General features: G+C 42.2%; 1 protein-coding gene across 4 annotated transcripts in view; it reads left to right on the top strand.

Moving 5' to 3' along the window:
* The window catches only part of TTC17 (tetratricopeptide repeat domain 17), a 127,197-nt gene that overhangs the window by 95,206 nt on the left and 18,660 nt on the right, over positions 1 to 13,331 (top strand). The window contains exons 21-23 of one of the 4 annotated variants that reach the window (XM_029957442.1): positions 1,771 to 1,930; positions 2,857 to 2,940; positions 4,269 to 5,868. In XM_029957442.1, coding sequence (XP_029813302.1) covers positions 1,771 to 1,930; positions 2,857 to 2,940; positions 4,269 to 4,271 — 247 coding nt within the window. In that variant the 3' untranslated portion in view covers positions 4,272 to 5,868. The other 3 variants (XM_029957440.1, XM_029957441.1, XM_029957439.1) reach the window with 3 other exon arrangements.

Below are 13,331 nucleotides of genomic sequence, written 5' to 3'. Positions count from 1 at the left end.
CCTTCTCCGCCTGACTTATTTTGCTTAGCATGACACCCTCAAGATCCATCCACTTTCCTGCAAATGGCCATATTTCATTCTTTCTCATTGCCATGTAATACTCTATTGTATATATATACCACATCTTCTTGGTCCATTCATCAGGTGATGGACATTTAGGCTCTTTCCATGTTTTGGCTATTGTTGACAGTGCTGCTATGAACATTGGGGGACATGTGCTCCTATGCATCAGCACTTCTGTATCCCTTGGGTAAATCCCTAGCAGTGCTATTGCTGGGTCATAAGGGAGTTCTATGGATAGTTTTTTGAGGAACCTCCACACTGTTTTCCAGAGCAGCTGCACCAGTTTACATTCCCACCAAGATTGTAGGAGGGTGCCTGTCTCTCCACACCCTTGCCAGCATCTACATTCTCTTGATTTGTTCATTTTAGCGACTCTGAACGGTATGAGGTGGTATCTCAGTGTGGTTTTGATTTGTATTTCCCTGATGCTGAGTGACGCTGCATTGCTGCCCCTTTAAAGGAGATCACTGTCCTCTCCACTTGGATTCATTCTAGTCAACTAGCTAGTCTTTGTGCTTTATTCACTCTTGACTCTGTTCAGCACCTTCTCTCTACAGTAATCTCTCTACAGAATCTTCCTCAAAGACAAGTCACATAATTCTGAAAATGCTCTAATAACTTCTTATTGCTTTTTACCGTTCTTCACAAAGCCCTTCGTGGTCTGCTGCTACATGCCTTTCATCCTCAACTCCACATGGTGCTCCTTTGTGTGTGGTGATGTTCTCACCACCTTCTTCCTGCATGATTCATTCATATTCATCCTCCTGGTCTTGACTTAAGTCTTCCTCAGGGACTCCTTCCCTAACCAGTTCCGTCCTCCGTTAGCAGAGAAGGAATGTATGACCCCCTGTAGTGTACTGACACTTTACCAAGTTTTCATCTTCTGTTACCTCTGTAATAATTCATTCACTCGTAAGACCTTGAACACCTTAACAACAGGGGTTGGGTATGTCTTGTCAATTCTTATAGCTCTGGTGTGTGACACGTAGTAGGCTCTGAATAAATAATGAATGAGTGTTTGCCTAATATACATTAAACCTTTTAAATAGCTAGAAATAAAATTTGGCAATGCCAATTTACCGTATCAGCATATACATGATAGCATATAACATTTAGCCTGTTAGTAGAGTAGAAAAATGACCACTTTGGGACTAAGAAGATAGGTACGTCTTATGCATTTAAACACTGGACAGTATATCTGTGTAAAATTAACTGCCTAACTTTAGGTAACATTTTCTGCAGGGAATGCTTCTGTGCATAAAGAGAAAATAAAAGGAACCACATGCGGGTGTTTGTCACTCTCTGTATCCTGAAAAAAGAAATCCTAGAATAAAACTCACCTGTTTTAAAACTTTCCCAGTGAGAAAAAGTGGCCAACAGCAGTGACCAAACCAGACACCATGGTCCATAGAAAGGATGCAGCCTCAGTAAATCGGGAAGTCAACTGAGTTCAGGACTCAGATTCCAACACTGCTCCTTTGACCTGGGGTATGATTTCTGCTCCTACATTCAATGAGTAATTATTGCTGAGCACTGGAGTCCTTGCACCTGTAAAATGAGAGCTCAGACTTCTGAGGTCCCTCAGTCTGAGATTCTGTGGTTCCAGATAGTCCTAGTAACACAGTGACGTTACGATCAGCGGATTAATACTCTCGCTGCCACCTGCCCACATTTTGCTTGGCTAATGTGGAAATCTCCCTTTTTCAGCATCACAGAACACATAGACTTTGCCACTCCCATACAGCAGCCAGCGATGGAGCCTCTTTGCAATGGCAATCTCCCCACGAGCATGCACACCCTGGACCACCTGCAGGGCGTCTCCAACCGGGCCAGCCTGCACTACACAGGGGAGAGCCAGTTGACAGAGGTGAGCGCTTGGCTCTCGTCAGCCCGGCTGTGGGTTTGGGCCCCGTAGTCATGATTCAGCTGAGAGCAGAAAACACAGTGCCCGGGCCATATTATTATTTTGCCTTTTTTCAGCTGGCTGTCATCTAGGTGGCTTTAGGCTAGGCCTTATTTCTTTCAGGCCCTAGAATTAAGCTAGTACTTTTTTTTTTAATGACCAGGAGACATGAGTTCTGATTTACTCTTCAAGGTGGGAAGCTTTCTGCTTGCCACCAGATAGAGGCTTTGGTAAGAAATATTAAGGGCAGCTTATTCTCCTGCTGGTGTTCTCAAGAAGGAAAGGAAGGCGAGCAGACCCGTCATATACCAGCCAACTGTACACCAAGAAGAGAAATTGGAGAAACGTAGCACAAATGTCCAAGAATAGAGGATTTGTTAAAGAAATATTATATAGACTTAAGATGGTATACAGTGGAGCCGTCAAGAGAAATCTAGAAATACATTTATTGGCATGAAGAAATCTCCAGACTATGTGACCATTTGGATGACAATGTGCAGTATGGCCCCATATTCTGTGAGAGATATAATATGTGCATACACCACCTGTCACTGCAGAAAAGTATCTGAAAGGTACATATAAAGTTATTAACCGTGGTTGCCTCTGGGTGACAGGATTGCAGATAGTTTTTATTTTCTCTATTTACTGTTTTCCAGTGCTGCTGTAGTGATTGTGCTTTACCTCTCCGCAGTTTCTGTAAAGTGGGAGGGGCTGAAGGCACGGCACAGTGGCTTACACACATCTTCCACAAAATGCCCTACCCGCAGAGCCACCCCACGTACCCCAGGGCACGTTTGGTTTTGTGCCCTAGGGCCCAACTCAGCATCAATAGTGTCTCATGGATCCTGCTCCTTTTCGTTGCTCTAACGTGCCGTTGTCCCCTATACCAGGTATTGCAAAATCTTGGCAAAGACCAGTATCCACAGCAGTCGCTTGAACAGATTGGCACCCGAATTGCCAAGGTTTTGGAAAAGGTAAGTCACCCTGTAGGAAAGCTGGAACCTACTGCCCACCTTCCGACTTTCCCAGATTATTTGCCAGCACGTGGCTCTAACCTCTTCTGCTAGTTGCCCAGCACATAGTAGCTGAAGGGATAACGTGGAACAGCCCCACACTGAATGTGTCCGTTACGTCCTCCGTCACTTGGTTAGTACTCTTTTGCTGCTTTGCTTACCTTCTGTGCTGAGGCCTGCCTAGTCCGTTTTGTCTCCTTTACTCCAGCACGGGTTCATAGAGCTGGTGGTACTGGGAGCCATGGAGTCCCGGTAGATGACATAATGCAGGTGTTCTTCTGGTGGTGAAGAGTATCTGGCTTTCCAGGTTGTGGATGGGAAACAGAATATCTGCAAACCTGCATTTTCATACAGCCGGCAGAATATGTGACAGTTTTTCAGACCGCTCCTCTGTTTCTGTGTGACCTTTATGTGAAGAGGAGGTTTTTTAAGATTAAAATTACTTTGTGGTTAAGTATCTCTCCACATAATGATAAAGCGGCAATAGAACATAGTGACTAAGAGTCAGCCCTGCTTTCAGCCTGACACTACGGTGCAGTAGGAACAGGGTAACCGTGTCCATTTTAAAGAGAGGAAATGGGAACATCATAGCAATCGCTGTTCCCTCCCGATTCTGAAGCTGTCTGGCCATATGTCACCAGTTCCCCCGATGACGTGCATTCCCAGGTATATTCCTTGATAATGACCCATTCTGGTTTTCTGGGTTTGGTTCCCTAATCTGTTTCTCAGCTCTTGACCCTTCTCCCTGAGTGTTGTTCTCTTTTCCATAAGGAAGGCCGTCGTGGCTTGCTTCCTCCCATCTCTCCCCCCTTTAGTCCAGACTGGTGCAGCACCTTTAAAAACCTGTGTAGACCTTCACATTTTAAGTCACTCCACCGGACAGATCCCACACCCCAAATGTCTTCAAGAAGTTTCCGTCCAGGACTTAAATACCCTTAAGACTTCTAGACCCCTCTGTGCGAGCGAGTCTTCTGAGGCTTACAGCCGAGACTTATCATCCTTCTGAGGCAGGAGTAACAAAGGGTCCTACTGCCATGCTTTTGATTTGAGCTTGACCCCGATACTGATAACAGTCTGGATTTTTATTTATTTAGTTATTTTTCAGCTTTGAAACCTCATGCTGATTGGAGAAACTCACAATTAAGAAAGTTTCGTTTTCTAACTTTGCAAGTCTCAGCGTTGAAGCATTTTTTCTAAATTCTGCTTGAAAACTGTACAGTTCCTTGTTTAAGGTCTCTCTTTTAATGTCTTACTATAGAGGACTTTCAGAAACCCTGTGTTCCTTTCAGTAGTCTTCTTGGAAGTCTTCCCAGCCAGAGTCACAATCTGCGAGGTATTTTAGCTATAGTCCAACACAGAACCTCACCATTAGTTTCGCCGGTAGAAGAGCCTGCCCCTTCTCCAGCCTCCACAGCGATGGCCTCCATGCTTGCCCAGAGTCACTGCTGCACTCAGCAGATGTACTCAACCCGTTCCCAGAACTAGCGCCACAGACTCTGAATATCTGAGTATTCGGGACACCAGACACTATTTCAGTTACCCGCTTCTGCCTCAGAGAGCACCCCACAACTTACTGGCTTTAAACAAAGCTGTTATTTGCTCACGATGGTGCAGTCTGAGCTGGACTCTGCTGGGCATCTCTTCTGGTCTCACTTGGAGTCGTTCACGCAACTGCAGACACGTGGAGACTCATGTGAGGGTGGCCTCCAGAAGGTTCTACTCATGGGTCTGATCCGTCGGCTGGAGCGGCTGAAATAGGGGGCACAGCCTCTTCAGCAAGGTAGCTGGACCTTTTTGCAAAGGGGTTCAGGGCTCCACGGGGCTGAAAGCAGGCGCACGCTGGCCTCTCAGAGCCACGCAGAGAAACAGAACTGCCGCAGCACCACTTCTTCCCAAGCAGGCCCAGGGCCTGCTCAGAACCGAAGGCAGGGGAACATCCTCCATCTAGGAGTGACAGAGTGCACAGCCCATCTTTAAAGCACCGTGGGTCCTTCCAGAGGAGCAGCAAGACTGACCGCGTCTCCACAGGGATGGCAGAAACCAGACAGCAGTGTAACAACATCTTTAAAACTAGAAGAAAAAAACTGCAAGCCTGGAATCTTATAAAACATCCCTCCAATATCAGGGAAGAAACGGAAGAGATGAAAATTCAGAGAATTTGGCACCAGTGGGCCTGCACTGAAATAATAATTAAAGAAAGTTCTCAGGAAAATATCCCAGATAGAAACATCGACATGCAAGAAGAAATGAGGAACGCCAGGATAGGAGTTGTGCAAAATAATAACCACAGGACCCTGAGGCACTTTGCTTTTCTGTATGACTAAAATCCGTGGTAACAGTAACAAATGATGGGAGGGAAGGAAATGGAGTTTAAAAGTTCGGAGGTTTAATCGAACCAGGTACTAAAAGTAATAATTTGCATTGGACTATGATAAGTAAGACTGCAGTTTTAGGCTCCAGGCTAACTACTAACAGTGGTTTGGAAATGTAATTTAATAGAAGGGAAATCGAATAATAGAAAACATTTGATTAATCTAAAGAAAGTCAGGAAAAGAGAGGCACATAAAAATAGACACAAATGGTAAAATGGTAAGTATAGACCCAAGTATATCCGTAGTTTGGTTAAAAAGATTATATAATTTAAGCATTTAGTATGAAATGGATTTTTTTAATCCAACTATATGCTACTTATAAGAGAAGCACTTTACATATTAGGTACAAAAGTGGCAGAAGTATGAAGATGGAAAATAATACACCATGCAAACAATAAAAAAACAAAAGGTAAGAGAAAGGTGACAGCTGCCCTCTTCTCAGAAAAGTCAGTTTATGGGGCACCTGGGGGCTCGGTTGGTTGAGCGCCCGACTTCAGCTTAGGTCATGATCTTGTGTTCGTGGGTTTGAGCCCAGCTTTGGGCTCTGTACTCACAGGTCACGACCTAGAGCCTGCTTTGGATTCTGTGTCTCCCTCTCTCTCTGCACCTGCCCTGCTTGCGCTCTGCCTCTCTCTGTCTCTCAAAAAATAAAATGTTAAAAAAAATTTTTTTTTAAGAAAAGAAAAAAATTGAGTTTGAAGCAGGAAGCACTGCTAGCATTAGAAGGCCTAAAATGAGGGACACCTGGGTGGCTCAGTTCATGCTCTCACAGATTGTGAGTTCAAGCCCCGCATCAGGCTCTGTACTAACAGCTCAGAGCCGTTAGCCTGCTTTCGATTCTGGGTCTTCCTCTCTCTCTGCCCCCCCCCCCGACTTGCACTCTGTTTTTCTCTCTCTCTCTCTCTGTCTCTCAAAAGTTAATAAGCATTTAATAAAAAGGCCAAAATGTAAAAGATCAGTAATGGCAAATGTTGAAGATGGTCTGGAGCAACCAGAACTCTCCTGTGTTGCTCAGTGGAGTATAACATGGTATAGTCATTTTCCAGATCATTTGGTCGTCTGTTAAAAAGTTAAGCATGGGGGCGCCTGGGTGGCTCAGTCAGTTAAGCATCCGACTTCAGCTCAAGTCATGATCTCATGGTTTATGGGTTCAAGCCCCATATTGGGTTCTGTGCTGACACCTCAGAGCCTGGAGCCTGCTTCAGATTCTGTGTCTCCCTCTCTCTCTGCCCCTCCCCTGCCCATGCTGTCTGTCTGTCTGTCTCTCTCTCTCTTTCTCTCTTTCTCTCTCTCTCTCTCTCTCAAAAATAAATAAAACATTAAACAATTTTAAAACAAATTAAGCATATGTATCCAGGAACTTTACTGCTAGATGTTTATTAAAGAAGCATAAACATACATGTCCACAAAATACTTGTTTAAAAACGTTCACAGCAGATTCATTCATAACAGCCAAAAAACAATGAGGTGCCAGTCAATAGAGAATGGATGAACAATGGTGTATTTACACAGCGGATATTAATTATACTAATGGATTCACCAAGAAACATCTAACATCCATATTGAGGAATCTCAAATTCATTTTATGCTCAGAGAAATTGGACACAAAAACGCAGTGTGTGATCCCAACTATATGAAATTCTAGAACAGACGAAACTCACCTATGGTGATAAAAATCAGATCAGTGGTGGCTTTGTGGGGGCAGAGGATGACTGGGAAGCAGCTTGAAAGGACTTTTTTGGAGTGTTGGAAATTTTCTCTGTCTTTAGTAGTCAAAAGTGAATGTTTTACTTAAGATCTGAGCATTTCTCTCTATGTAACTTATACCTGTTTTTAAAAATGAAGGTTAAATAAAGATTTTAGACCACCAGAAACTGAGAGATGTACATTACCAACACTTGGACTAAAACTCACTAAAGGAATTTCTTCAGGCAGAAGGAAAACTATCCCATATGGAAATAGGAAAGAACAAAGCAACAGAAAATATAAATATTAAATATAAATGGGTATGAGTGTACAAAATAATAACAGTGGTGTCTTCTGCTAGGAAACTGCAACAGTATCAGATGTGTCCCTCCTGAGTGAGCCCTCCCTTAGGCCAGGGACCGTCCTCAGCCTGCCACCCTTTCCTGCCAGGTCACAGTTCAGGTGCGAGGGAACAAGTCAGATGGTGTATTGTGGGGACTATCCTGGCTTAGATGTCCCCGTATCTTTTGTGATCGCCCCTTGAACATAGAGTCTTGGAAAGGGCATAGCTATTTATAAGAACCATGGCACTCGGACGCTTAAAACTGGCTTTCCATGAGGTGTTCCTAATTTCCAGTCCTCCTAGTCCAGATACAATTTACCAACTGAGGTCATTTTTACTATAAACTATCTTGCCTGGTAATGGCTAACATTCCCCCTTTTATTAGGTTTTCAGGGAAATAGACTAGAAGGTTGATCAGTAACCATTTCCATTGTGGGCTCACAAACCAACCTCCATGACCTTGAGTTACTGACTTTAATACAACGCCTCTCAGACTTTAGGCTGCATTAGAATCACCTCATTTTTGAGATTCCTGATTTAGTGGGACTGGGATCAGGCTTGAGAATGTGCATTTATAGAAAGCTCCTGGGTGATACTCTTGGTATGAATGTCACATTTTGAAGCCACTGCCTTAGAAATGGCAATTATGAAAAGCAAAATGCCCCTTTTCCATTTATCATTCACAGAACAAGCATCTCCACATCCTCTTTGGTTCAAATTTTAGAATAGTCATAATTCTTTTTTATGTCTTCAAAAGCCCACCTATAGTTGTCTCCTTAGGGAGTTTGTAGTTTGCATTGCCATTAATTATCACTAAGTGTCAGCAGATGACATAGGTGAGTCCCCACTGTAGGGTTAAATCTGTGTGTGCTGTCGGAACCCTGGGAACACTGCCCCATGTTGCAGTCACTCCTGCTGTGATGCTCAGAAGCCTCTGACACCCCGGATGTGCACCATGCTGCTGCCACTGCCGGTATAGCCAGTTTGTATGCCAAGTTGCCACATAGCCCCCTTTGACCTGTGCCCGGTGCAGAGTGGTTCTCCCACTTATGGCCCCTACTTCCCCAGGTAGGGGCTCGTGGGCAACACAGCATGCTGATTCGGTCTATGGAACAGAGCCAACCCCACTCCTCCACCCTTCTGTCTAGTCCAGCCCCAGCCACAAACACAGTCAAACTCACATCTCCTCCCCAGCCCCTGCCAGGTATCAATGCCTAGTTTGACCCAACTGCATCAGCCACCCCAAGGCAGTGTCATTCTTGCCCGCCAGCCCACTTGCAGCTGTTTTTCTAGTCGGTTCCGTTCCATTGACAGTGGGAAGGGGAGGGTGGGCAGTTTCTCTCAGCATATGTTTGTCTCCAGCTTTTATCTAGTCCCACAAGGGAAAGATTTATCCCCTATAACAATGTCAAATGTTTGTTTTTGTCTTAAGTGGGCTCCACACCCAGCGTGGAGTCCCAACACAGAACTTGAACTCACTGAGATCAAGACCTGAGCTGAGATCAGGAGTCACTTAACTGACTGAGCCACCCAGGCGCCCCTCAATATCAAGCTTTTGCCATCGGACTCTGGGACAGTTGGCCCCCAATGAGGCTTCAGTTTTATCTGCGTCTCCCTGGACATTGTTTTATGTCACAGTGCCCTGGCCATATTGAACCAAGAATAGAAAGGTCCATTCTGCAGTACCTACTGCCAGGGATTTAGAACCAGTTAGATAAATATTTTATGCCCACACAACTCATTAGGGCTCTTAATGGTCTTGCCTTCACTCGGGAGGATAGAATAGGAGACCCAGTAAGCCAGCAATGCAGCTTTTCATGTGTTTTTCCAAGAGTCCCTATAGCTGGTCTGGCAGCAGTCCCAGCGACAGTTACCTGACCTTTCCCCTAGGTGACAGCTCAGGGATAAAGGATTGAGACCACATGAGTGAAATGGGAACACCTCTGGCTTAGAACTCTCAAGTTCCACATAGGAACCAGTATCTTTTGCAATAGTCCCATGTGCCCAGAGTCCACGAGTTCCCACAAGGGACAAGAAGTGACACACTCAGGAAGAATCATAGTCCTGCCAGTCTGCTGCAGTTTAATCAGGTCATCTCTACCATAGCCATGTTGCCTGGTAACATGGCTGGCATTCTACCTTTATTAGGTTTCCAGGGGAACACAGCTAAAAGGTTAACATGAGATTAATTTCCCATGAATACATATGGGAAGGGTGTTGGGTTTTAGCATTATCAGGAAAGTAGTAAAATTAAAGTAAGAATTTAGGGGCGCCTGGGTGACACCCTTGGTTAAGCATCCGGCTTTGGCTCAGGTCATGATCTCACAGTTTGTGGGTTCGAGCCCCTCGTCAGTCTCTGTGCTGACAGCTAGCTCAGAGCCTGGAGCCTGCTTCAGATTCTGTGTCTCCCTCTCTCTCTGACCCTCCCCTGCTCGCACTGTCTCTCTCTGTCTCTCAAAAATAAATAAAAACATTAGAAAATTTTTAAATAAAACTAAAGTAAGAATTTATATTTTTAGTCTGGAATAATTCACAGATGCATATTGCAGTTTCCAGGCTAGTCATTAAAAGAACAGTTAAAGAATATATTTAAGGAAAAATGAAATTATAAAACACATATGATCAATAAAGCGAAAAAGGAAGACAACAGGAATATAAAATAGAAATCTATATTGTATGTAAAATGTAAAAATGCACAAAATATAAATAGTAAAGTGATAGAGATCAGCCTAGTGTGTCATTAATCACAGTAAATACAAAAGACTAAGAATTCCAGTTAGAGTACTAACATGGAACTGGGTTAAAATTGCCCAGTTATATACTGTTCATAAGGAGCACAGTTTTTAAATTATTTTATTTTTTAACAAGTAATACATTTTAATATATCAAATGGTTGAAATTGAAAGATGAATAAAAGATACACAAACACTAAACAAAGAAAGCTGGTGTAACTATCATCAGACAATGTAAAATTTAAGGAAAGGAGCATTGCTGCAGATAAAGACAATTCATAATGATAAAGTAGTCAGTCGACCAGGAATATAAAAAACTGTATGTGTGGCCAGTAGCATAAATCCAAGTTATATAAGGCAAGCATTAAACATTGGCAGATGTAAATGGAGAAAGATGAATTGACAGTCATAATGGACTTCAGCCTCCCTCTCAGTAGGTGGTAGAACTGAGCAGCCAGAAAAAAAAGTAAAAATATAGACCATCTTGCTAATAAACAAATTTGACCTAATATATTTTTATAAAGCTACATTAAACTGTGACAGAATTCTCGTTTTTAAAAATACTTACTTTGAGAAAGAGAGGGACACCAGGGGAGAGGCAGAGAGAGAGACTCCCAAGTAGGCTCTGCACTGTCCGCACAGAGCCCACTGCAGGGCTCGATCTCACAAACTATGAGATCATGACCGGAGCCAAAATCAAGAGCCAGACACTTAACCAACTAGGCGCCCCAGAAACATTTTAAACAATGCGTGTGGACCAGGCACCTCGTTGGCTCAGTTGGTGTGGAATGTGACTCCTGATCTCAGGTCCATGAGTTTGAACCCCACATTGGGATGGAGCCTACTTAAAATAAATGTCTAAAAAATAAAATAAAATAAAATAAATTTCTAAAAAAAATGCATATGGGTCTTTTACCATGTTGTTCATGAGCTGAGTTGTAAATTAAGCCTCCATTAAAATTTAAAATCGATATAATTTAGAGCAGATTTTTTGAACATAATGGAATTAAGTTAAAAAAAATAAAAATAAAGATCAGCGGCACCTGCATGGCCCAGTTGGTTAAATGTCCATCGAACTCCTTGGTTTCAGCTCAGGTCATAATCTCACAGTTTATGGTTTCCAGCCCCACATCAGGCTCTGCTGCACTGATAGTGCAGAGCCAGCCTGGGATTCTGTCTATCTCTCTGTCTTCTCTCTCTCTCTCAAAATAAACTTAAAAATAAAAAAAATCAGATGCAAAAGAATAGATGCAAATTCCGCAGCTATTTTTGGTGACATTAAGCAGTACACCTCTACATAACCCATGGGTCAGTGAAGAAAGCCCAAGAAAAATTAGAAAATGTTTTGAAATGACTGATAGAAAAATATAGCATATCTTGTGGGATGCAGCTAAAGCAGTGCTTGAGGGAAATTTATAGCCCTTAAATGGATACATTAGTTAAAAAAATAAAAAGGCTGAAAATCAATGATTTATGTTTCTATCAAAAAAAAAAAAAGTCAAAACTATGGTGAGATATTTCTTGCCAATGATAGTGACAGAAATCCAGAAGTTTGATAGATTCAGTGAGACTGTGGGGAAATTGGCATGGCCATCACTGGTGGAAATGCAAAATGGAATAACCTTTATGGAGAGACAAATTGACTATATCCAGCAAAATTATACATTTATTTACCCATGGAGCCAGCTTTTAGGAGTCTTTTCTAAAAGTACACTGGCAAAAAGAATTAATACAAAAATACCTATGAATAAGGCTATTGATTGTAGCCTGATTTGTAATAGACTAGAAACAACCCAGATGCCCAACAGAAGGAGACCAATTGAATAAAAAGTCTTCTGTGGATGTTTTTTGAGTGTGAACATCCACACAATGGAGTCTTCTACAGTTGTCAAAAAAAAAATGAAGAGGTTTTTTGGTTTTTGTGGGAGAGCAAGCACGTGTATGCTTGCAAAGTGGGGAAGCGACAGAGGGAGAGGGAGAGAGAATCTTAAGCAGGTTCCACACCCAGCATGGAGTCCAATGCAGGGCTCGATCTAACAACCGTGAGATCATGACTTGAGCCAAAGTCAAGAGTCAGACGCTTAACCAACTGAGCCACCCAGGTGCCCTGAAGACAATTTCTGTTAAAACTCTGTGAAATAATCTCCAGGATATAGCTAGTGAAAAAGAAGAAAAATGGAAAAAATAATATCTTCAATTCCTATATTGCTTTTTAAACAATGGCGAGGTGGGGGATGGAAGCAGATATTTTAAATGGAAGAGTAACTTTTAAAAAATACTTTTAAGTGGTTTTTCATAGAAGGAAGAAAGAAATAGGTTAGGAAAGACTGCGCATGAAGCTAGATTTCCTTGAATCTAGATTGTCTTTTCAATTTGGAAACAACTATTTTGTATAATTACAAAAGATTTCAATAAGGCAATTCCTAATTAAAATTAAGTGAACTCAACTATATATTCAATTGGTAGTATAGCTACATCAAGAGAAACTATTCCAAGTGACTTTAAAAGACCATTATTTGACCACCTCCCTAATGGGATGTACCCTAAGTACAGAAGAAAACATTATTCTGCTTTCAGTAATACTTTTGTTAATAATATTGATATTGTCCTGAGATTGTAGGTATATGCCTTGCAAGATAAATAAATAATTTTGTTGTTGATGTTGAGAACTGGAGGTTGGGTTTGGGGAAAGGACATAAAAGTGTGAGAATGGGGATGCTAAGTAAACATCTGTAGTCATGAATTGGAAATACTAGGAAGACTATTTTGTATATTTGCCCATTTCCTAACTTTTTTGCTGAAAAGACTAGTATCATTGAGTAACCTAGTACTAGTAAGCACACTTTGTACCTAGACATTGATTTTTAGATAAGATTTTCCACTAAAGGGAACCAGAATTCCTTGGAGAAATGGCTTCTACCAAATCAGGGAAGGCAAAGAAGGTCCCAAAGTCAACAAGCTTTGTGCCAGAAGAACTCAGAACCAACTGGAATGTGAATGCTCCCATTGGCCAAAGATGGAATGCAACACTTTGAGCAGCAAAAATCAACAAAGTAACTGCAGTGGATGAGACACACCATGTATATTAAACGATATCTAAACTCCTGAATTCACTAAGAGGATTTTGTCTTAGAGGACGCATGGGAAGAGCTTGGTTTTTAAAGTAAAAAGAATGTAATAAGCATATTTCCTTCCTTTCTAAGTGAACCAAAATTTGGG

Source organism: Suricata suricatta, chromosome 11 (genome assembly GCF_006229205.1).
Source record: "Suricata suricatta isolate VVHF042 chromosome 11, meerkat_22Aug2017_6uvM2_HiC, whole genome shotgun sequence".
Classification (NCBI taxonomy): Eukaryota; Metazoa; Chordata; class Mammalia; order Carnivora; family Herpestidae; genus Suricata; species Suricata suricatta.
This window is presented reverse-complemented; position numbering and strand designations above follow the sequence as displayed.